The 24,293-nt window shown below is 37.5% G+C and overlaps 1 protein-coding gene and 1 long non-coding RNA gene across 2 annotated transcripts; one reads left to right on the top strand and one right to left on the bottom strand.

Annotated features, from left to right (window-relative positions):
- Positions 1 to 1,194: 1,194 nt before the first annotated feature.
- Positions 1,195 to 2,822, bottom strand: LOC132645167 (uncharacterized). The gene is made up of 3 exons (XR_009584025.1): positions 2,699 to 2,822; positions 2,210 to 2,258; positions 1,195 to 1,328 (listed from the first exon to the last, which is right to left on the bottom strand). It is a non-coding gene; the product is annotated as an uncharacterized LOC132645167 (long non-coding RNA).
- Positions 2,823 to 13,322: 10,500 nt separating this feature from the next.
- On the top strand, positions 13,323 to 20,251 carry LOC132637098 (protein NCA1-like). The gene is made up of 8 exons (XM_060354246.1): positions 13,323 to 13,472; positions 16,250 to 16,670; positions 16,803 to 17,031; positions 17,144 to 17,289; positions 17,447 to 17,534; positions 17,672 to 17,815; positions 19,546 to 19,695; positions 19,782 to 20,251. Exons 2-8 carry the CDS (start codon positions 16,264 to 16,266, stop codon positions 19,845 to 19,847), a joined length of 1,230 nt encoding a protein of 409 aa, XP_060210229.1. The 5' UTR covers positions 13,323 to 13,472; positions 16,250 to 16,263; the 3' UTR covers positions 19,848 to 20,251.
- Positions 20,252 to 24,293: the final 4,042 nt, after the last annotated feature.

Here is a 24,293-nt window from a genome sequence, read left to right as displayed (position 1 = left end):
TTGGTGAGCCCCACTTACTTTGGACGTTGTCTTTTACTTTTCTGTGTGCATGTCATGACAGACAATTAGGTATGCATGGGGCCTTGTCCCAGTAACAATTCAGTATTTCAGACTCATGTTAGAGGTTTCATAAACTAGTTCAGTTATGTCATGTTGGGTAGACAGTCATGGTTAGCCTTTTTGGCTACATTATCATGTTTCAACCTATTCTGCACTTATATTACTAGTAAAAATATGGTGCTAAACATTTTATTTAGACTATTCATGTTTTATTTTGTATTCTGCATCAGTACATATCCCATGTTGAATCAGCAAGCCATATGGTTCGCTCGGTCACATGTCGTCAGATACTGAGCTTTGTGTTACGTTATCTTTCTATGTCCTAACTGTAAATCCCGGCGATATAACTTTACTTAAAAATATTCACTCGTACTTGTACCCTGTCTCTTTGTCTAAAACAATCAACCTCACATCCTTTACTTTCCTGTAGCAACTGAATCGATCCTTGCGATATTTTATCCTCTATACTTCTTACTGCCTCATTCCTGCACACAGCCCAGAAAACACATCCAATGCCTCACAGAGCGATCACAATTACCCGTAGCATCTAGTTCAAGTTCTTATATCAAAGTCTATCAATATCCATAAGGCAGGAAACATACCTTTTGGAGTAACAACTTCAATTCTCATCAATTACCTCATAGCAACATAATCAAGTGCTCATTCACAATCAAAACATTTAGGATTAGAATCAGGGACATCGCATCCTATAATTTAGCTGTACGACACGATCTAAGATGAGAAGGAAAGGTCAATCATTCCTAAATGCCCTGCAACCTCTTGTTTATAAGTGTGGCGCTCTTCACACCCATAAACAAGACTCTACTGGACACGGCTCATAGACACTCCCTAGGACGAACTGCTCTGATACCACTTTTGTCACGACACAACCAGAGGGCCATGACGGGCACCCGGAGCTAACACACCGAGCACATACATCTCATAATCATTTCTGGATGGACCATAAAGATAGATCACGGCTATCATAATCTGTAAGGACATATATTACAACATAATGACATATCTCTATATAATCTTCAACAATTGTGTCCATCATCACCAGCCATCAAGGCTACTAAAATGTTACAACAATATGAACTGGTAGGGTTATGAAACGTCTAGTTGTACACACATGTCTACGAGCCTCTACATAGATTACAAGTGACCATGAAGACCGATATCAATAGAATGCAACTCCGAAGTAAGTGGAGCGCTCCTGAGATTCCGCTATTGAAGCTCCTATGGATCAGATCCATCTACCTGTCTACCTGCGGGCATGAGCGCAGCGTCCACAAGAAGGGACGTCAGTACGAACAGTGTACTGAGTATGTAAGGCATGAATAATAATATAGTAAGAGATACCGAACATGAAAAATAACATATGAAAGTATGAAGATAAAGTAATATAAAAGAGATCAACCTGTGCCTCTGGATGCCTTCTTAAGGCGGATGTCGTGCATGCTTAGCTTTTTAAAAAAAATACTTTTCCATATATACATATAATATATCTTGTTCGTCCATTAAGGCGCAGTCTTGTCTGGCCATGTAGGCGCGGTGTTATATATATAGTATCTTGTCTGGCCATTAAGGCGCGGTCTTGTCCGGCCGTTAAGGCGGGATGAAATATATATAGTATCTTGTTCGGCCATTAAGGCGCGGTCTTGTCCGGCCGTTAAGGCGCGGTGAAATATATATAGTATCTTGTCCGGCTATTAAGGCGCGGTAAGTATCTAAATTACACATATATAAATACATATTACATGCACGAGAGCCCAATTAAATGTTACTTCTCTATTGGAGTGACGTATGGTCGGTAACCTCCAATTTATATTATGGATTATTCATCATCGCTATATCCTACCTCAAAGGAACGAATAACATGAGATGAGACCAACAACAATGACTAAGATTGAGAAATCATGAAATAACTCAACATTCGCATATCAACATTGAAATCATAACTTGAGACGTTTAAACATAAAATCATCATCATCGTAATCATCATAGAAATATTCTCATCTTTAACATCACAAGAAGCTTTAAGAGTCATGAACTTCTAGCTTTTGAAAATAAGGAGGTTATGGAAACATTTACGGAATCATAACATAGGAATCATGCCTTTGAAAGAAAGTGACGAGCCTTAACATACCTTCCGGTCGCCTTAGTCGTTCAACGTTTATTCTTCCAAGCACGCAACTCTACACGTAAACCTTCCATATTATCATTAGGATCAATATCATACACTTGTCTCAAGCATTCAAATGAAATCTTTTTAGAATCTGCCGAATTCGGGCAGCATCTCCCCTATATTCTTTACCTCCTCCAAATACCAAAACAACTCCCAGAAAATACTAATAACATCAACAACAATTACAATACCAATATATTCCATAAAACACCCCACACGATGTTTCTCCAATTTCCAAACAAACCATAACACATCTATAATACCATAATCAAAAAATTATATTCAATTTAATCTCAAATTAATCCAAAATTCTCCTTCAAGTTCACCTCATGGCCATCAACTTCAATTCAACTCTTTATGATTTTTCTCCTATGATTCTTTCATTTCTAAGAATTGCTAAACCTTTACATCATCTCAATCATATAAATAATAATAATAGGAAAAACATACCTTATAGTGGAAGAACTCCACTTCATTCACCCCTTTCCAAGATCAAGTTCACCACCACCTTGAAGAGAAACAAGAACAATTATCTCCCATGAATTTTCTTTGAGATTTTGATGTTAATATTCTCTCTTGATGATATGGAAAGGTTGTGGAAGATTATGGAGGGTTATGGAGTCTTATGAAGGATTAGGGAAAATTATAGGAAGTTATGGAAAGTTATGGGAAATTATAGAACTCTCAAGAGCTCTCTAGAAATGTAGAGGATGACAAAGTGGTGAAAATTGATGAAAATTAATGGATTAGAGGGGTATTTATAGGTGTATATTGGGTTGGGTTACTGTAGCACCCGGTTACTGTAGCAGCGTTTTTCTGCTCTGTCCGCCTAACTTGTAATGTCCATAACTCCCTGCTCCGATGTCGTATTGACTAACGGTTTGTTGCGTTAGAAACTAGACTAGAAAAACTTCATTTTAGGCTTTTGAAACACCTTAAAACTCCTTATATACCCGGAGATATACCCCTCTAAAATTGACCCAAAATTCTATCCAGAATTCTGCCAAATGTTTTTCCAAATTTTCGACAAACTTATTTTCTTCATTTTGCTTGGTCCCGGAATCTTCTGAAACTCTCTATACATGATATTTATCATTGATCATACTTCATAATAGTCATTTCCTTTGGTTCCAAGGTTGTCCTTCCCGTTAAAGACTTATGAGATCGTAACTCATTCTTCACTTCGTTGTTTCATACTTCCCATGGCTTGTTCATTCCAAAACTTCATGGGACGTCTCCAATACTCCATTAATACGGTGAAGTACGTGGCATGCTTATGCTCTGAAAGTGCGGGGTGTAACATATGAACATGGTACTCATTAGAAACTAGACTATCGAGCCATAATACATAAGGAACCTCAACAACAATAAAAGTTGGACAATCATTTGGAAACATTGCTCTCATGAATAAATAACATGGATAACTCATATGATGCCTCTTCAGAAACTTCATGACTCGTAGACAAGAAACATGTGATTAGGAGTTTATGTCGTATCGGCGAAAAGAGATTTTTAGCCTTACATACCTTGATTCACAAACCTCCAACAACCACGACGAATTGATCACCCAATTCACAAGATTAATATACAAGATACGATAACAATACTAGTATCAACCGACAAGAAGGCATAACAACAATACGACCACTTCCATCATAAAAAAATTGCAGACAACCACCATAAATTCAAACCTGCGGCTAAATTCACCACTGGAATCACATCACCAAAATTGAAACCATCCAAAATTGCAAGAACCACTGTAAATTTTGCACCCATCACTAAACCCGCCATCAAAATCGCAGCTCGCCTCTTTGAAAATATAATACCTATAAGGTAGTTAAAATGAGGGGGTTTTCAGAAGAAGAAGAGGAAAGCAGGTGGGTGGGGTCGTGGTTCAAGAGGAGAACAAAAATTGGGTTTGAAGATGAAGAGGGGTGGTGAAATTTATGATGTGTTTGATGAGAAAAAATGAATTGATGAAGAAATTAAGTTGTAGAGAAGTGTGATGAGAAAAAAAATGAAGTAGAAGACATAGAAAATAGGGCTTGAAGAAGAAAAGGCCTGGGGGAGAGGGAAGAAGAAAGGGACGGGGGGGGGGGGGGGGGGGGGGGAGGGGGGGTAGGGCTCGATGAAGAAGAAGAAGTGTGGGGTAGGGGGAAATGAAGAAGAAAGGGGCGGGTGAGGGTGGGGTGGGGTGGGGTTAAAAAAAATTAAATCTTTAAATTAAAAAAAATTAAAAATTCTACTCAAAACGCGCTTTTTTATTTTTATTTTGATATTTTGTGCCACATCAGCAGCTCAGGGAGTAAAATAATTCACTTTTAAGATGTTCGAGTGCGTATTAGGTCACCGGTATAGTTTAAGTGTGATATCGACATTTTGGGTATAGTTTAGGGTTGATTTGATGTATTTTGCCGAGTAAAGTTCTATAGAACATGACCCATATACAAATGAACATTCCATCTTTAACTTCGACGGCTCTTAGTCGATTCCTAAATCGCGATTTGTTCTACTCCAACTCTTGAAGTACGACTACCATACGACTCAAATATCTTATGTCATGGCCTACTTAGCATAACAAGCACTTCTAATCTCGTCCCGAAGGTACGGGTTATTACAAAAATCACCCTAGAACCTGTTAGAACTCTCAAATTACCAATCTGTGGTTTTCTAGACAAATATCTGATCGTTGTCAACTCTTATCATTTAAAATTACTAGTTTTCAACATAAGAGTATGAGTCACTCTTGAGCCCATTAGGATCCCTCCAAATCATCCAACTAAGTCCTAAATCATCATACGGACCTATAGAAACTTTCAAACCTCGAGTCCAAGCCCGTTAACCCCAAATGTTGACTTGGTCAAATCAACTTCTAGGTTTGGTTTTCTTCCCCGAAACGCATCTGAGTCCCTCGAAGACACATAATAAATCTATAGAGAGTGTCACTTAGGAGAAAAAAATTTAATACTCAAAACAAGCTAATAGATCGTTACAAATGTATTATTGAAAGTCCATATAAAAATGTCATTGTAAAACTAATGGGAATGAATGGACTTTCAAAAGAAGATTATAAAGCCACGAAAAATCAATCCAATAACTCTTGACTTTTTGTCTCCCTTTATTTTCAGATGTAACGTCTATCTCCTTCTCTGCCCTAAAGTTTCTTGTATTTAAGATGTAACTATGAATTGCCACATTAATTCATACTCTTTAGTTGTAATTTTAAAAAATGTTGATAGATCCATACACAAAGAACACCTTATACATTGAATGTAGTTTAATGTTGAGGGAATCATCATAAATATTTTTATTACTCCAATTTAGACCTTAAAATTCGACATCAAATATTTGAAATTATATTTTTGTACTTTAACCAAAATAATTATTTGAATCTGGGAAGGGAAAAAACGTCGTTACTTTTAACGGATTTTTTGATAATTCAACTTTACACTATAGAGTTTTTTACTTTTAGAATAGCATATAGATATAGATAGACAAATTGATAAATCGTAAAGTAATAATATGTACTCCATACGTATATCATGCTTGATTATGGCTCAAAGAGAATATATCATGCTTGATGTATGGCTCAAAGAGAATTTGAAACGAAAAAAGAAAAATAGATGCCATATGAAAGAGTCGGTACAATTGCCTATGTGGGAGTGTGAGGGAGAGTTCTTTGAATTTTGCACCCCTAATATATATTTTCTTTTGTGATTTGCTCCATATATTTTTATTTTTAATGGTTTATACCCTATTTTTTTTTCTTGCAAAACAATAAAAAATCTCTTTTGGCCAAATACATAGATAACCCCTTAAAGTCAGTGTACATTTCCATTTTGCCACCTCAACTAACCCTTGTTCCTATTAGGCACTTCAACCTCTATCAAAATGTGCTTATTTAACACCTATTCAGTGGCTCTTAAAGAATGAAAATGTGTTAGTTACACACGCTATGACGTGGCCAAATAGCAAATCAAATAAAACCAAATAGCAAATCAAATAAAACCATGTCCCTTTTAAACGAAACTAATCATCATTAAAAAATACGAATTTTAGAAATGCCCACTGTGTCATCTTCCTCGCCCCTTCCCAAAAGAAAAGGAAAAAACTCAACCCTTTTCTTCTCTCTTTGGCACTCATTTCTTCATTTTCCCTCTTATCCCATGAACAATTCTTCATAAACTAGATATGAATAGGCCCGTTTACGGCCCAACATTACAATTTAAAATTGTGTTTTGTAGGTGTTCATTATTTCTTTAAAAGAAGAAATCATAAGTTTTTTTTTACCAATTTGGTATTTCTTGATTATGTAAAAAATTATTTATCTGAATAAGGATAAATTTTAAAGAAAAAATAATCAATATTTTTTTGATTATGTTAAAACGCATTTATTTTGGACTAAATGTAAAAGTTAAAAACATCATATAATATAGACCAAAGACCGAAGGGAGATAGTGAATCAAGCTGTTCGTAAGAGTCAACTTGATCCGAAGGGAGATAGTGCATCAAGCTGTTCGCAAGAGTCAACTTGATCCTCTTCCCCAGAGATCTAGGAAGTACTAATTTTCATGAGAAAGATTGAAGTTATGAATTTGAGATAATTAAGTGATCTTTTTAAATAACAAAATTTGGGGTAGAAAATAAATTTACTCTATTTATCTAAAAAGATGAAATTAAATTACTGGACTACTATTTTTACATAAATAAATTGTGAATCTAAAAAGAAAAAGTTAAGAGAGAATGCGAACACCATACAACAGCGTATAAGCACCATGGAGATATGAGTGGGATATAGGTAGAACTTGTGGGTCCCACTCTTTTATTGCTTTAACCTAATGTAAAACTAGTCACGAGTAAGAGCCTGTTTGGATGGGCTTATTTTTTTGGCTTATAAGCTGTTTTCAGCTTATAAACTACTTTAGACAAGCTAAGTCAAACGGGCCAAATTATTTTTTTGAGCTTATTTTAAGTACAAAATGACTTTAAGCTGACCAGTCAAACACTTAAAAAAGCTGAAAATAACTTATAAGTCAATCCAAACGGGCTCTAAGCCATTTTAGGTGTGGAAAGTACAAAAGAGATGAAATAATTAATCTTCTAAATTTATGTGGAGTGAGCATAAAATCATTTATACCATTGAGCAGAATGACAATTTTGCCCTTGGTCATCCAATGCTTCACTCTTCTATATAGTAGAAAAATTTGCTCTCATACCCAAAAGAAAAAAGAATAATTGAAAAATATCCTCTGTTCCAAGAACACAAATGCCTGTCAAAATCATCCATGCTCAAAATGCCCACCTCTCTGAAACTAGTTGTTTAATTTCTCTTAAATTTTTCTAAGCATTTCAATGAATGAGAAAATTTGCTTTTGTGGCTACATCATTAGTTATGGGTTCAACAATAGTTTTGGTCAGACACTTTATATATTTTTAAAAAGTTTATTTAATAAATAATTTATTCTGAACCTTTCTCATTTTGTCCTATAATATAGAAAATGTAAACTTAAAATTGAATCGCCTCTAATTTTACAGTGACAATGTTGATGTCATATGATTTTTCTAATTGATAGAATTGTTAGAGGTTTTATACCAAATTTTCCATAAGCAAAAGATAAAAAATATGTGATGTTTGTTCGACTGCTATTCGAGAAAGTCATAAGATATCAAAATAGCGTATCCAGATTCAATCAACAGGATTAAGATGAGTTCAAATATTAAATTGTTCCCAGAAGTCTTTTATGGCATTGCGATGAAAGAAATGTGATTAATATTTTCAAATATCAATAAGTTAAAAAAGAGACTAAAGAATTTGAAGAAGTCGAATGGGAGAATGTTGATTACTCTAAAGAAATAATAGAAGATACATAGATGGCCAGCTAGATGAATGAGACCACTGCATCTTTTTTTCTTTTTATTATCCGTGTTTTTCTGATTTTGCCTTCATGGTAATTCACTGAAAAGAATGTTTTTGTAGTTTGGAAAAAGTTAAGGAGATTAGTGTCACGTCCTTAGTCTTCAACTAAGCGCACGTGCGGCACTTGACAACTCGCTCACGTTCTTGCACAACTTGCTCACGATCTTGCTATGCCAAGTCAGCCTAGGTTACTACACTCAAGATCGCTAAGGGAATAGTAATTGAGAAAGACAAGAGAAACTTGCTAGAAGGAAGCTTTTTATTAGAGAGAACTTGAATTGTTTTGCTTGATGATTTACAAATGAATGACCTTCCTATTATACTACTCACCTAGGGTCTAGTATGTAAATAATAATTATTATAAAAGTCCCTACATATTTATTAATAAGCCCCTATTCTAGAAATCTCTACACAACTAGATTATTCTAAGGACTTTCCATGCAATCCCATAAGGTTCTAAGGTCTTCCATGAGAAATCTCCATATTTCTCTAGAACCTTCTCACATAAGCTAGCCTCCTCTCCATGTAAGCATCCACATAAGCTTTCTACATGGCAAAAACAGTTCCACGTGGCACCTAGGTGGCATGATGATGTGGCGGGTCATCACACTCTCCCCCACCCGATGTTGCGACGACCGCGGCGCAATGCTGCTGTATAAACTCTCGAATCTTGTCTTTAAATTGCCACAAGTCTTCGTACCGCCCCCATGCGGCTTCCTCCGGTGATTTCCCCTTCCAATATATGAGGAACATGGCAGTGTCTTTTTGCCCTTGTTTTCGCCTAGCCTAGTAGTCAATGATAGCCTCAATCTCGCTATCGTGTGAGGCGGTGACGGTAATTGGTGCATGACTTGACCCTTTTCCGGTTCATGCTCCAACTCAATCTTGTGATCCTTCTCACGCCTAAGAGGCAAGCTCTTAGGTAGCTCTTCGGAAATACCATCTTTGTTTTCTTCGAGCAAATTATCTATCCAAGGCGGCGAAGTCTCTTGGGTACTATTATCTTCCTTCAAACTTGTAATGGTTGCCATGAATGTTGGCTCCTCTTTCTTAAGCCCCTTGACAAGCTGCATAGCTGAAAGTTGTGCATGGCCCTGTCCATGCGACATAATCACTGTAGGCACCATGCAAGCGCCTTCTCGCTCCATGACCAAGAGACGTTGGAGGTAGGGATCGATCATCGCGTGGCAATGCCTGAAGAATTCTTGCCCTAAAACAATGTCAAAGATATCCATAGTAGTGGCGGTAAAATTTGTCGTACCTTTCCAATCGCCCAATTTGACACTAACGCCATTAGCTACACCACGAGCATTTTCTGGCTTGGCATTCACGATCTTGACGAGGCCGTTAATTGGAGTGAGCTTCAACTCTAGTCTCTTCGCTACGGCCTCGGTCACAAAATTATGAGTCGCCCCAGTGTCTACCAGTGCACGAGCGGGCTTGTTATTGATGGTGAGATCCACGTACTGGTTTTTATTATCATTGGTTTGACTATCTTGCTTCGCGACAGCGCCACATAGTCTAATCGTCCCCAACTGTGCGATTCCCGTACTCTGTGTTTGCGTTTGCTCGTGACTTGCATGTACCATAGCGCTAATGCTCTTCAGGTCAGGGCAATTTTTGAAGCTGTGAGGCCCTCTGCATAAGTAGCATCCCTTCTTCTCGTTCTGCGCCTTCTTTTCAGCATAGCCCTGACAACCACCTGACTTCTTGCCGTCAAACTTATTTGCATTTTGAGTCTTGGAGTATTGTTGTTGTGACTCCTTGCTCTCGCCACGGTCTCCCCCATCTTTGGCATCGCTACCCCTTGACTCATTGCCTTGGACTTTGCCGTGCTTGTCATGCCTGAAGTCCATCAAAGACTCGACCTCTACTATGGCTTGGTCTATGTCTGCGACTTGACGGCGTTGCAACTCCTGCTTAGCCCAATTTTGCAACCCGTCTATAAAGTGAAACAACAAGTCATCGCTAGTGAGATTGGGAATTTGAAGCATAAGGGTGGTGAACTCCTTGACATAGTCGCGAATGCCCCCTGTCTGCTTCAACTCTCTAAGTTTGCGCCTTGCCTCATACAAGACATTATTTGGGAAGAACTGTCGCTTGAACTCATGCTTGAACTGATCCCACGTGTTGATTGTGCATAGACCTCTGTCAGTATCAGCTACCTTTCTTCTCCACCATAGCATGGCAGTCTCTGTTAGGTACAACACAGCGGTATTGATCTTGGCCTCATCGTCCCTTACTTTGCCATGCTTGAAATAGTTCTCCAAGTGCTAAAGAAAGTTCTCCACCTCTTGTGCATCACGAACCCCTTTGAACACTGGTGGCTTAGGAGCCTCGATCTTAGCCTCCCTCATCACGACAACATTGTTGGCTGCCTCAGTCACACCAACGTTGACCTGCTCTTCGAGTGCCACTATCTTTGCCTTCATGGCATCGATAGTACTCAACGCCTCCATGAGTCTGTACTCTAAGGCAGTGATGGTTTGCTTTACCTCAATCTCAGCCTGCATGTGCCCTTCCAAGTCATTTCGGATGCTTTCAATCTCTTCAAGAGTATGCCCCTCAAGAATGCTAAGAGTGCTCTCCACCTTGCCCAAACGTTGGCCAAATATGTCGATGGCGTCCATCCCCACGCTAACCTTCATAACCCACTCTTTACCGAGCGAGACGTCCTCGGACAGGACCTCCATGTCATCCTCGCTCGCCTCAGTGGTAGATGGTTCTTGGGATGTAAGCCTTTCATTTGGCACAACCTCTGGTGGCACCTCCTGGCTCCTGTTGGCGTCATTCCTCTTTTCGTTATGGCCCTTCTTGCCAGCAGCATCCTGGATGACGTTGGCTTGGGTTTTAGCAGCGTTGATTTCTCCGTCGTTTGCCATTCCCTCAGTCGTAACCTTCGCTCTGATACCACGTTGTCACGTCCTTAGTCTTCAACTAAGCGCACGTGCGACACTTGACAACTCGCTCACGTTCTTGCACAACTTGCTCACGATCTTGCTATGCCAAGTCAGCCTAGATTACTACACTCAAGATCGCTAAGGGAATAGTAATTGAGAAAGACAAGAGAAACTTGCTAGAAGGAAGCTTTTTATTAGAGAGAACTTGAATTGTTTTGCTTGATGATTTACAAATGAATGACCTTCCTATTTATACTACTCACCTAGGGTGTAGCATGTAAATAATAATTATTATACAAGTCCCTACATATTTATTAATAAGCCCCTATTCTAGAAATCTCTACACAACTAGATTATTCTAAGGACTTTCCATGCAATCCCATAAGGTTCTAAGGTCTTCCATGAGAAATTTCCATATTTCTCTAGAACCTTCTCACATAAGCTAGCCTCCTCTCCATGTAAGCATCCACATAAGCTTTCTACATAGCAAAAACAGTTCCACGTGGCGCCTAGGTGGCATGATGATGTGGCGGGTCATCACATTAGGGTGCAAATTATTAAAAATAAAAGAATAGTGCGCAAATCACAAAAGGGAGTATACTTTAAGCATGTAAAATGCAAAGACTTCTGGGAGGTAAATATGATAGTTCAAACTTGACGGGAGTTTTTGTAGCCTTGATAAACAAGAGGGTGGATAGTGGATACAATAAAAATATGCAATTCCACGTTTTGGGAGACTCTCTAGAAACTGGATATAGATATAGGGTGTGTTCGGTATGGAGGAAACATTTTCCAGAAAATGTTTTCCAATTTTCTCATGTTCGTTTGGTAAAAATTTTGGAAAACATTTTCTTTTAGAAAACATTTTCCTCGAAATTGGGGAAAATGACTTCCCTAATAAAAGTAGGGAAAACAAGTTCACAAGTTCATTCCACCAACCACCCTACCACCACCCAACCCAATCCCAACCATCAAACCCCAACCACTGCGCCTATGTGGTTGAAAAATAACACTGTATATACATGTATATTTAATCTGTTTTTAAAAAATATATATGTATATATAGAGCCCGTTTGGATTGGCTTATAAGTTGCATATAAGCTGTTTTCAGCTTTTTTGAGTGTTTGGCTGGCCAGCTTAAAGTCATTTTGTGCTTAAAATAAGCTCAAAAAAATAATTGAGCCCATTTGACTTAGCTTATCTAAAACAGCTTATAAGCTAAAACAACTTATAAGCCAAAAAAAATAAGTTAGACTACCTAACTTATTTTTTTTAGCTTATAAGCTGCAAAGTTTGCAGCTTATAGGCATAAGCCCATCCAAACAGGCTCATAGTGTTATTTATATATTTCTTATATATTGAACCCACTTGGTAAAAATTCTAGGTCCGCCACTACTCCCAACCCCCCACCCACCCCACCCTCACCCCCCGACCCAAAAATAATTTTTTTTTGGAAAAAAGTTTTGACATTATTTTTGATTTTTTCACCCCTTCCCCCCCCCCCCCCCCCTCTGACAAAACAATTTTTTGACTTTTTTTTTTGCACCCCTACCACCCCGGCAAAAAAATTATTTTTTTTGAAAAAAAGAGTTGAATTTTTTTTTTGCGCCCCTACCACCCCGGCAAAAAAATTATTTTTTTTTGCAACTTTTTTTTTCCACCCTGCACACTCCCCCCGCAAAAAAATAAAAGCTTTTTATTTTGTGGAATGAACCATTTCCTTTCTTTTCGTGGAAAGAAATTATGTTCAAGTAAGCAAATATGTAAAAATAATAATTTTGTGCGAGGCGGTGGGTGGGTGGGGCCTAGGATGCGGGGGGAGGGGGTGGTGTATGGGTTACGGGAGTGGTTGGGGGTGGGGGTGCAAAAAAAAAATTAAAAAATGGAAGGGGGGTGGGGCGTAGGGGTGGGTGAGTGGGAGTGGGGTGTGGGTGGGGGGTATGGGGTTGGGTTGGAGTTGGTGATGGTTGGGGTGGGGGTGCAAAAAACAAAAAAAAAAATCAAAAGAAATTTTTCTTTGGAGGAGGGAGGGGGGGCGTAGGTGGGTGGGTGGGATTGGGGTGTGGGTGTGGTGGTTGCAGTTGGTAAGGCTTCGATGAGTATTTTTCGAAAAACGTTTTTTATCAACTAATGAGAAAATAAGTAAGAAATTAACTTATTTTTCACTACCCAAACAAACATGAAAAAATAAGTGAAAATTTAATTATTTTCTAGCAAAACATTTTCGTCCGTACCAACACACCCGTAGGATAAAGGAAAAAAATAAAAAAGAAAGTAAAGGAAAAAGAAACTGTTGATCCGAAAAATCCCTTTGTCCTCTCTTTCTCTAGCTAGTGGGTCTCGGTCTCATCTCACCATTAAATTCTCAGAATTTGGAGGCAGAGAAACCAGTTGCTAATCCGTCAAGGTAAAAGTTAATTCAGTTTTAATCTTTTAATCCTTTGAAATTGGTTATTACCCAAGTCTATCAGTTTTTGGCTTCTGTGATGCTTCTTCTGATGACCCTTTTGAGCTGAAAACAACTATTTCAAGATTTGAGAAATCCAGTTGAAAATTATTAAGTATTGAGCTTTTAGGATTCCCTCAATTGCTCTTCTCTGATTAAAGTAAGAACTGAGGATATAGTTGTAGCTCTCTAAAAGTTGGGACTTGTTCGTTATGTTGTAAACCTTTCTCCTGAATTGTTAACATTTTTTAGTGTTACCTTACATTTTAAATTGCTGAATAGGGAATTTATTTGGTCAAAAAACTTTACAGTGTGTTTGTGTTGAAAAAGGGCAACTCAGTGCACTAAGCTCCTGCTATGTACGAGATCTTGAGAAATGGCCGCCTGATCATATTTGTCTATTGTGCACGGCCTTCCCTTGCATTTATGGAAGTTCACAGTTGAACCTGAGACCTCCATTGCGACAAGGCTCTCCCTTGTGTTTGAGTGTTAACCTAAAAAAAAATTAAGGAAAGAAAAATGTATGGTTTATTACATGGATGAACAACAACAAGATACCCAGTATAGTCCCACAAGTGGGGTTTGGGGAGGGTGAGATGTACGCAGACCTTATCCCTACCCTTGCGGGGTAGAGAGACTGTTTCCGATTTACACTCGGCTCGAGAAAATGATTTTTCAGGACATGGATGGAGATGGATTAATCAATGTATGTGGACCTTCAGGATAATGCAACAATGTATGCTCCAAATATAAGTTAAAGGAATAGTAATATCAAAAGAAATATAAGTTTAGGAATTCGTAAAACATTATTTCCAAAGAGCTCCGTATACGATATATATGTTAAAGAAGATAATTTGTAAAACATTAGTGCCATAGTTCTATGTATGGTTTGGGAACCTTTTCGTTATTTTTTCAAACTGTTGTGTTTTCCCAGCTGGTGTTTTGGGCAGTATTGACTAAATATATGGTTCTTTTTTGGGAAGGGAAATGGATGAAATTTCACAAGGTACTTTGAAAGTGACATTAGGTGAATGAAAAGAGAGATTTGTTGCTTTGTGATTTGGGTACCATTGCACTACTTATGTTTGGTATCACTGTGCCAATAGGTAGTTCAATACTATATTGTCTTTCCTTTTAAAATTTTGTAACATGGTATTGGGTCTAAATAGTGTCGGTCCATCCAGATGGATCTGCTAGCTAGCATAGCTTTTACTTTGTTGCTAAGGTGATGATTTATGGATGACCATCTTTAGCACTTAGGTTTTGGGTATATATATATATATATAGTTTCTCCAACGAATGCTCTTCCGTGGCGGTACGCGGAAGGCGTGAACTTTGAGTTTCCTACTCACCATAGCGCTATTAGGTTGTCTTAAAGAAGTAGAGACTTCGTACGTACCAGCGTTGAAGAGAGAGAGAGAGAGGACATTCCAAAGACAAATTGAGTTGTCGTGACGATACCTTTCAACATCGGAAATTCTCTTCATCACGGGACTGATCGGATCTGCCGTAGACGCCCGAGAGAGGGAGGTGACTGGGCCCTATCACAAAATGAGCAAGTTAGCGACTTGTCAAAGCTTAGTGTCAGGTTTTGTCGGAAAATGACTCCTTTTCTTAATACCTTCCTTATCTCTTGTAGTTACCCCCGGGGGGAATACGTGTAATAGCCCCCCCCGAATCTCTTTGAATTTCTCTCTGTGATTGGTCCTTCCTGCAGTTGGACCGCACTACAAATAGTACCCTTTATGCCTGAGATTACTTGGTATTTAAGTGATTAGGTAATAAAACCAACTATTCTGCAATGAGTGAAAGGCTATCAGTGCTTCCAGAGCTGCCAACAGCTGTGTGGGTGGAGAGAATGGGAAATTGTCGGATTCTGCATTTTCAATGTCCCTGTGAAGAGAGGCAAAAATGCTTCGATATCATTGAAAAAGCAGTTTCCAAATGATACGAAGAGCTAGCTTTGCTACCCTGGGGTCAGAGAAAAGTCTACTTGCTTGCGTCAGCTTTAGTTTTCGGGTTTGTTCATACATTCTATTACTTATAGAAATAGTCATGCCAATCAGGAGAACAGTTAGAAGCATATATATATATATATATATATATATATATGTATGTATATATGTATGTATGTATATAGGTTAGCAATGTACCCACTTTTTACTTCTCCTAAATACCCCTACTTTTTTATTAAACAATCCCATCAGGCTGCCAACACATTAAATGGAGGGACTTCTTGTCATTTAACTACATTCCTCATATTTCTTGTATCTGCATTTCACTCTAGAGACATTCGTATGCACTATTCACTCAAAAACGCTTCTCTGTCTGTAATCCCTCCAACCATTGGTTCTTTTCGAATTATCCAAGTTCTGTTTAGCATCATTTGCATCTTCCAAATAACAAATCAGCAAAACTACCTTGGTATTCTCAAAAATACAGATAATATATATATATATATATATATTGAAAATATAGAATCAAGCGAAAATGAGTTAGAGTCAGAAATCTTTTCTTAATTCATTAATGTTTCTGTTTTGCTGTAAATCTTCGTTGTGCAAAGTATTCATCTATTGCCTTATGTTCAAACTGCTGGATTCCTACTTCACTATATGACTAATTAGTCGTTCTTTTGATAAGTTGGCTTGACATGAAGAAGTGGCATGTCAATTATGTCTGTTGCGTAAACATATGTTATGTGTGGAAAAGGTGCGTATAACTTTTTGTGCCTTTTACAGGTAATACCATCAGGATGAAACCTGTTTGCCCTTTTGTTAGAGCTTCGAGACCTGATGACACTTCTGTTAAGAAGCCTGGTGAAAACCAAAATAAACAGTCAGCTGGTCAGGAGAGCAAGCCTAAACAAGAGTCTGGAGGATCCGCAGTTGTGTCACCTAAATGCCCCTTCGGATATGGCCAGGAGAGCAAGCCTAAACAAGAGTCTGGAGAATCTACAGTTGTGTCACCTAAATGCCCCTTTGGATATGGCCAGGAGAGCAAGCCTAAACAAGAATCAGAAGAATCTGCAATTGTGGCACCTAGATGCCCCTTTGGATATGATTCTCAAACAGTTAAGCTGGGTCCTTTTAGCTGCATGATTTGTCAGGCACTTCTTTATGATTGCAGTAGATGTGTGCCCTGTTCTCATGTATTCTGCAAGTAAGTGAAAATTGAGACCTTATGTTATCTTTCTACTTCCAAGCGTGCATCTCCCCTTTTAAAAGCAAGAAAAGGAAAACATTTATCTGGCCACTTTTCAGTTAACCTAATGGTTACTGTTTGGTAAAACAGAGCATGTATCTCGCGCTTTAAGGACTGTCCATTATGTGGTGCTGATATCGAAAAGACACAGGGCGATACAAATCTTCAGAATGTTGTTGATCGCTTTATTGAAGGTCATGCGAGGATTAAGAGGTCTCCACTTAATGGTGACCAAGAAGAAGTAGGAGAGAGAAAAACAGTTATGTACGAGGATGTATCATTAGAGAGGGGAGCATTCCTGGTGCAACAAGCCATGCGGGTAAGCCGAAATAGATTGAGGTTTCGTCATCACTGACTGAGATGATATTATCAGCCGATTAGCTATTGAATTGGTTCACCATTTAGGTAACTGTTGGCTTTTTAACCTGCAGGCTTTTCGTGCCAATAATATTGATAGTGCAAAATCAAGACTTACTATGTGCGCAGATGATATTCGAGGACAGCTGGAAAGAATGGGAAATACATCAGAGCTCTGCTCACAGCTTGGAGCAGTTCTTGGTATGCTTGGTGACTGCTGGTGCGTTCTTATCCCTGTTATCAGCTTATTCCCTTTCTTTCGTCATTTAGCATTATCTTCAAATGATCATGGGTATCAAAGACGTTATGTGATTAATAGAAGTTTTGCACATCTAACTTATTTGGGAAAAAAAAAATAACTTAGAGTTGTACTGCAGTCGAGCTACAGGAGATGCTGCATCTGCAGTGACTTACTTTGAAGAGAGTGTCAATTTGCTAGTGAAAGTGCCCAAAGATGATTTAGAGGTAATTGTCGTAAAGTGAATATGTACTTCGATCTGTATATGTAAATTGAGCTCCGTATCTCTAAAGTATGATGATAAATCATATAATTCTTCATATGTGAATGTGTGCTTTCCTCAAATCCTCGTGGATGTTTGCAGATCACACAGACCCTTTCTGTTTCGCTAAATAAATTTGGAGATCTTAAATACTATGATGGTGATTTGGAAGCTGCAAGATCACATTACTTTAAGGCGTTGGATGTTCGCCGCAATGCCATCAAACAACAGTCCGGACCATCTCAGGTCAGCAAACTTTTTTTCGTTTGATGAACATAGCTGAGCAATAATGTGATTCCTTGGAAGTATATTTATTTGTTGAAGAACCTGTATGGTGCGGGATATCACAAATAATCATTTCATCCCCCGCAAAATGTGGCATCCATTGATGTTAGAAGTTTCTGTAGACATCTTCTCAGTTCTTTACAGCTACAACCCAACTCTTTCCACTTATGTATTCGATCGTTGAGCTGTCAGCGGCTGAAGGTTTCTGGTGCTAAGTAGTGAATGACCGCATTAATTATTGTAAAGAAACAAGCGTGAAAGTAATTCTAAAATTCAATCTGAACAAAGAGGGTTCGAAGCTTCACAATGATGTTTACATGCATCAAAATATGCTGTTTTTATTAAAATTTTGGAATGTGATGAATCATGTATTCTCCATATCACTGTATCAAACACAACAAATATTTAAGTCACTTATTGAACATGCAGAAATTTTAAATGAATGATTTGGATCCTTGAATGACTGAAACTGTCAAAGCGGAATCAGTAGATGCCTGTATTCGAGAGATATGAACTGGAGGAAGCAATGCCTAACCATGTTAGAGAGTGAACCCTCTGCTGCTAACTACAAATAAAGCCCCCTCAGAGTTTTAAATCTACCGCGAAAACTTAGAATCATCCATTTCATTCTATTTCAGAAAGATGGCACGAGTTTGAGTCCTAACTGATGAACTAAGTTTGATATTTAAGTGGAGAAGGATAAAGGGGCAAGCCATTATTCACTGAGTTACAAAGCTGGATTTGTCGGTTGTCAAATGAAAATTTTATTTTCTGCAAGTGCTGGAGTTGTTGAGTTTGATCTGCCCCTCACAAGCTTTCTTCAAGCCCTTCCCCTCAGATTGTAAGTTATGGACCCCACAAATAATTTCTGTTCCAGAACCAGAACTTCAGCTTTCTCCACATCCCAAGTATCCAGAAGGAATTTTACCTACCAATTCATTACACCAGTTGGATTTCCGATTCTTTAGCCTTTTCCCCCTTTATATGCGTTGTTTGTAAGGGTTTTGCTTAAGTTGTTCAAAGTCACTTCTATTTCTCAATAACTTTCCCTCGATGCTCATAAGAAAGAACTTCTGTTGGCTACAATTGTTGATTCAGTGAGTGTTGGTTAAAAAAGATAAAAAGAAAAGAAAGAGAAGAGGGAAAATCAGAGAAAAAGGAGGTATAATTCGGTCTTTGAGAAGGAAGTTTACTGCCAGGGCATCTGATTTGACATGTTTGCTCTGAATCTTTTGGCAGATATAAGTCGCACGAAAGGTGCATGACTGCCTTCCATCCAAAACCCAATAGGAAACTGAGTGTTGCTACACGTACTGTTTGAATCGTTACAAGCCAAAGAAGGTTACAAGTGTCAAGTTGCTAATTTAAGGGTCTTCAAAGCACATCACTTTCAGCATACTTAATGATTCTGGCATGCCAGTGTGAAAAAAAAAAAAATTGTTCTACTTTGCCATCCTTTATATGAGGGGCGAATGATCTTTATGAAGAATAGGAGAAGTTTTCGTGATTTCTTTTTTCTATTTTTGAATTAAGCAGAAATTTAGGCAATTTGGACACTCATTATGTGCTTTTAAAAACAAGAGATGCTGATTTTCTTGCAGAGCTGATCCCCTTTTTTCTTTTGTCTAAACTCAAAGGGTTGCCCTTCTCTTGCTTTTTATTTAATTATCTTTCATAATTTCGTACTACAGATCATCGATGTAGCTACTTCCCTTGCAAAAGTTGCTGATGTTGACCGAAATCTCGGGAATGAGGATGCTGCGATCGATGGATTTGAAGAAGCCATAGAAATGTTACAATCGTTAGAACTTAATCCTGAAGAAGTTAGCCTTGAACAAAAGGTACAATACATTTTCTCTTCATTTATTCTTTTTCGTTTGCAATTTACTCAGCAAAATGATTATGTCTTTTCTCTGTTTGCTTGCAGCGGCTCTCAGTTCTCCAGTTTCTAGACAGCCAGATGGAAAAGAAACAACCTGATTCAGGTGCTTGAATGAAGTCTTTTTTTACCAGCAATCATGAGGGATATACTGCTTGTGCTTTGCTTGTCAACTTTCCTGCTGGTATATAATCTACGTGTAAATGCGTCATAAGTGATGAGTGCTGACAGATTCTCTAACTGCTATGCCAGTGACAAGTCAATTAGTCTGTTTTCAATTACCACGTCCCCCCCCCCCCCCCTCGCCCCAACACCCCCCCACCATGCCCCCCCGCTACACACACGCAATATCGATGGACTTCCGTTTTCTGTTTTTCTTTTATTTAAAAACTTTTTTGGAGCAAAAATAGGTGGTTCTTCCATCTCCTGTTAAATTTGGTGAGGGTCCCTTGCGTTGTGGCTAAATGTTAGAAATATGTCTATTTGAAAGCTCTTAATCTGAATTTATTTTGCAACAAGTTCTTTCTTTCTTTTTTTATTTTCTGTTTTTTTCTCATTTTTCAAATGAAAAGAATAAGGAAAATAAAATTCGATTGGACCACTGTATTCGAAACTTATATGTTGTGAAAGGTATGGGAGACGAAGTCGCACAATGTCGAGTGATGATAGAGACTGACATCTTTCTTTTTGGAAAAGAACATGAGCTAATGAAATGTAGTTATTGGGTGAAATGTAATTTGAGTGCGCTAAATGGATTTATCTTTGTTGACACTTGATGCCTGTTTGGAAAGCTAATTGGAATTGGGTGTAATTACATAGTTTGACCTGTTTGTTTTATTAAGTAATTACTTGTTTAGGTGGGAATTTGGTGTAATCGAGAAGGGTGTAATTACACTCTCCAATTCTCAAGGGGATGAAAATTGGGTGTAATTATAGGGTTACTTTTTAATTTCTTTCTTTTTTTGTTTTATTCTAATTTCTTTTCTTTTTTTAATTTATTTTATCTCTATTATTTTAAATTATTTTTATTTTTACTTTAAATTATTTTTATTTTTAAAATATATTTTTATTTTTTAAATATTTATCTTTCATTTCTTTTTTTCTCAATCCCAACCTTTACTTCTTGTGATTCCCTATAATTGTTCGTTTTATTATTTTATTCATTTAGCATAGCTGTGTTATTATTGTAATTTTTTAAACTACACTGAAAATGAGTCATTAACAAACTAGCATATAAATGAGTGATGTTATAAAAGTAGAATTTTATTATGTATGGGGTTATAGACTTATATATTCCCTTTCTTTTAAATTATATTTATGTATTTAAGTTACGTTGGAACTTTTGTAATATCGAAATTTGACATAAGAGTATTATGTTAATTTTTTTTTTATTTGGATTTTGAATTTAGGTTATATTTTCGATTTTAATTTATTTACTTTAGTACTATTGACTTGTTATTTCAATTGCATGTTTATTTTTCACTTACAGTTGATTTTATTTTTTGTCAAACATTTGAATAATGTTATAGTATTATATTTATAATTTTTTTTTTGTCTAACATCCAATTCATGACGTTCTCACAAAAAGTCTGCTTTTAATTTTTATAATTAATTAAAATTAAAATATTATTAACTTAAAAAATATATATATCAATCATTTTTACAATATTAGTTACAAATATATGATTATTAAGTAATATATTTTCAAGAAATAATGTGTTGTTAAATACGTAATTTAATATCATTTATAAAGGCACATATTTTTTAAATATTAATTTTTTATTTTTAAATTAAGCTAATTGTGTAATTACACTTGTGCAATCAAATAGTACGCTTACACTGTAATTATGTGATACAAACAAATAGGTTGTTGTAATTACAATACTGTGTAATTACTACCTTAGTAATTACACCAATTCCAATTACAAGGTGGTTTTCCAAACGGACCCTTAAAAGGTTCTAAATTCGCTGATAAATTGTCACGACCCGGCTAGGGGGCCGCGACGAGCACCCGATGTTACCCCACCCGAGCACCCTCTTATCGTACATAACATAACATCTAGGTGAACCATAAGTCAATTCGTGCTTTCCTTATCGTTAATCATATTGATCCCATTAGACGACCATCGTCATTTAACATATCATAGGCATCTGTGCCACATCGTAAGTACAAGGCCGACGAGGCCAACAAAAGATATACAAAACATGGGCCGATATGGCCGAACATCTCTACCCACATACACATGACTACGAGCCTCTAAGAGTATGACATATCGTATGAGCGGGACAGGACCCCGCTATGCCCATAATTATAAACACAAAAGAATAAGTACCCACAAGCTACGACTCCGAAAGAAATGGAGCTCTGCTATGCAATCTCTGAATAAACCGCTATGGATCAAGTCTGTCTCCCTGTGCACCTGCGGGCATGACGCAGCGTCCACAAACAAAAGGACGTCAGTACGAAGAATTTACTGAGTATGTAAAGCATGATCAACATCAATATAGAAGCATAATAGATATCATATGAAATAGCATAGGAGGGGAGACAATAATATCATCATTATCATGTCGCTTACTTGCTTACATCGTCGTTCATATCCCATAATAATACTTGTAGCATACTTGTGCTCATATTCGTATACATGTCCTTATTCGTATTCTTATACATAGTCTTATCACATTCATATTCATATTATATACATAGTCATTTTATATACATAGCATTTACATAGCATACCCGACCTCATACGATCGGTGTCTTATACATGCTTGGCCAACCAAGGCTCAAGGTCATACATACCTGGCCCTACCAAGGCATCAGGGTTTTCCGTACCATCTGCAGAGGTGTGCGCGCGTTTCGTAATCGTATACATACTTTATACATAGTCATATACATATAGTCTTACCCGGCATCATAAGCTCGGGGTCTTATCATAGCCCTTCATAGGCATATATATACATATATCATAGCTCGTAAGCATCTCTAATCTCATTTTACTTTCATCATCATTACTATCCTCATCATTATCGTTACATCTACATTATGGACTTACTCGTCATACGAGGAACATAGTATAATCATAGTACATATCAAGGGTCGTGAGCTTATGAGCTCGGAATGTCAACCATGTGAAGACAACATACTCATATAGAGGAATTAGGAATTTGGCCAAGAACCATGCCTTATGAAAGAAGGGTTAGCCTTACATACCTTTCCGTCGAACTATTTTACACTTGCACGTTCCCTTCCAATGCTAGCGTTTATACCTTCATTAATATCATAACAATTCACATTAGTCATTCACATTATCCACATTATCTAGATTCCTCAATTTGCCTCTAATTCACCCACATTCATGGTCATAACACCCAACTTCGTCCATTCGTCTAAAGTGTTTAGTTCATGATCTTAATACCATTTATAACACATTCATATCACAACACAACAACATTCATAACTCAATTCAAACTATTTCTCAAAATGTCACTATTCATCATTCATGACCTAGTTGATCACATTTTCTACAATCCATGTATTTTAATTCTCCAATACCTTAAACATCTTGTAAAAATCATGAATCTTACTTTAGAAGTTGTAGGAACAAGCTTTGGTTGATAATACTCTTCTTTGAGCAAAACCCTAGTTTTTTTCCATTTGGATTTCTTGACTTGGATGATCCTTGATGATACCTTATCCTTGATTTACTTGTTTTAATGTTATGGATGACTTATAATCCTTGAAAACTCATAAAATAAATGTAGAGAGAAGTTCTAGAGAGAAGTGGTGTAATGTTGTAAATGAAATAAGACAAGTCTTGATCCTCATATTTAATGAATTGAAAAATCTGTGCTGGGTGAACAGTGGTCGTCCATGGAGGTTTACGGTCCGTATTCCACTTTACGGACCGTCCTTCGTGGTCGTCTTTAAGCTTAAGCAGGATCAGAGATTTTGGCCTGCATGCATGGTGATTTACGACCATGGTTTACGGGCCGTAAATCACTTTACGGTCCGTCCACTAGGTCGTATTTTAGCCATTTTCTCAGCTGGCAGAAACTTGAAGTTGGACATGCCAGTTTACGACGTCAAGTTTACGGACCGTATTGCACTTTACGGTCCGTATTTTGCATTATACGATCACTGGGCAGTTTTGCCAACTTTCAATTTTTCTCATTTCTCGACTTTTCATTCTAATCATCCACATCCCTTTACATATATTTCCCATGAAACATTATACACTCGTACTCCTCGCACACATCATTAGTTCATTTACTTGCGTACTAACGGGAAATTTTCTGAGGTGTAACATTCTACCCCCCTTAGGAACATTCGTCCTCGAATGTTAAAGGCTTGGGGAATTCTATAAAAATTTCGCCAGAGTTTCCTCTGTAATGTAGCACTACCACCCTGTCACAACAACCCACAATAACAATGCCTCACAGGGCAATAATACAACAACACTAGAAATTTGGCCACACACGACCTGAATGTATAAAAGGGAAAACATGCATACCTTATGATTTTGACGTCTCATCTTGGACCTCTTCCAAGGGCCGAAA

Source organism: Lycium barbarum, chromosome 1 (assembly GCF_019175385.1).
Source record: "Lycium barbarum isolate Lr01 chromosome 1, ASM1917538v2, whole genome shotgun sequence".
Classification (NCBI taxonomy): domain Eukaryota; kingdom Viridiplantae; phylum Streptophyta; class Magnoliopsida; order Solanales; family Solanaceae; genus Lycium; species Lycium barbarum.
The sequence above is the reverse complement of the archived record's forward strand: the minus strand, read 5'-3'. Positions and strand labels throughout refer to the sequence as shown.

Coding starts and splice junctions, on each gene's coding strand:
- LOC132637098 (XM_060354246.1), top strand. CDS start 16,264: ATGAAACCTGTTTGCCCTTTTGTTAGAGCTTCGAGACCTGATGACACT. Junction 17,032..17,143: donor TGGTGCAACAAGCCATGCGG/GTAAGCCGAAAT, acceptor TTTAACCTGCAG/GCTTTTCGTGCCAATAATAT. Junction 17,535..17,671: donor TGCCCAAAGATGATTTAGAG/GTAATTGTCGTA, acceptor GGATGTTTGCAG/ATCACACAGACCCTTTCTGT.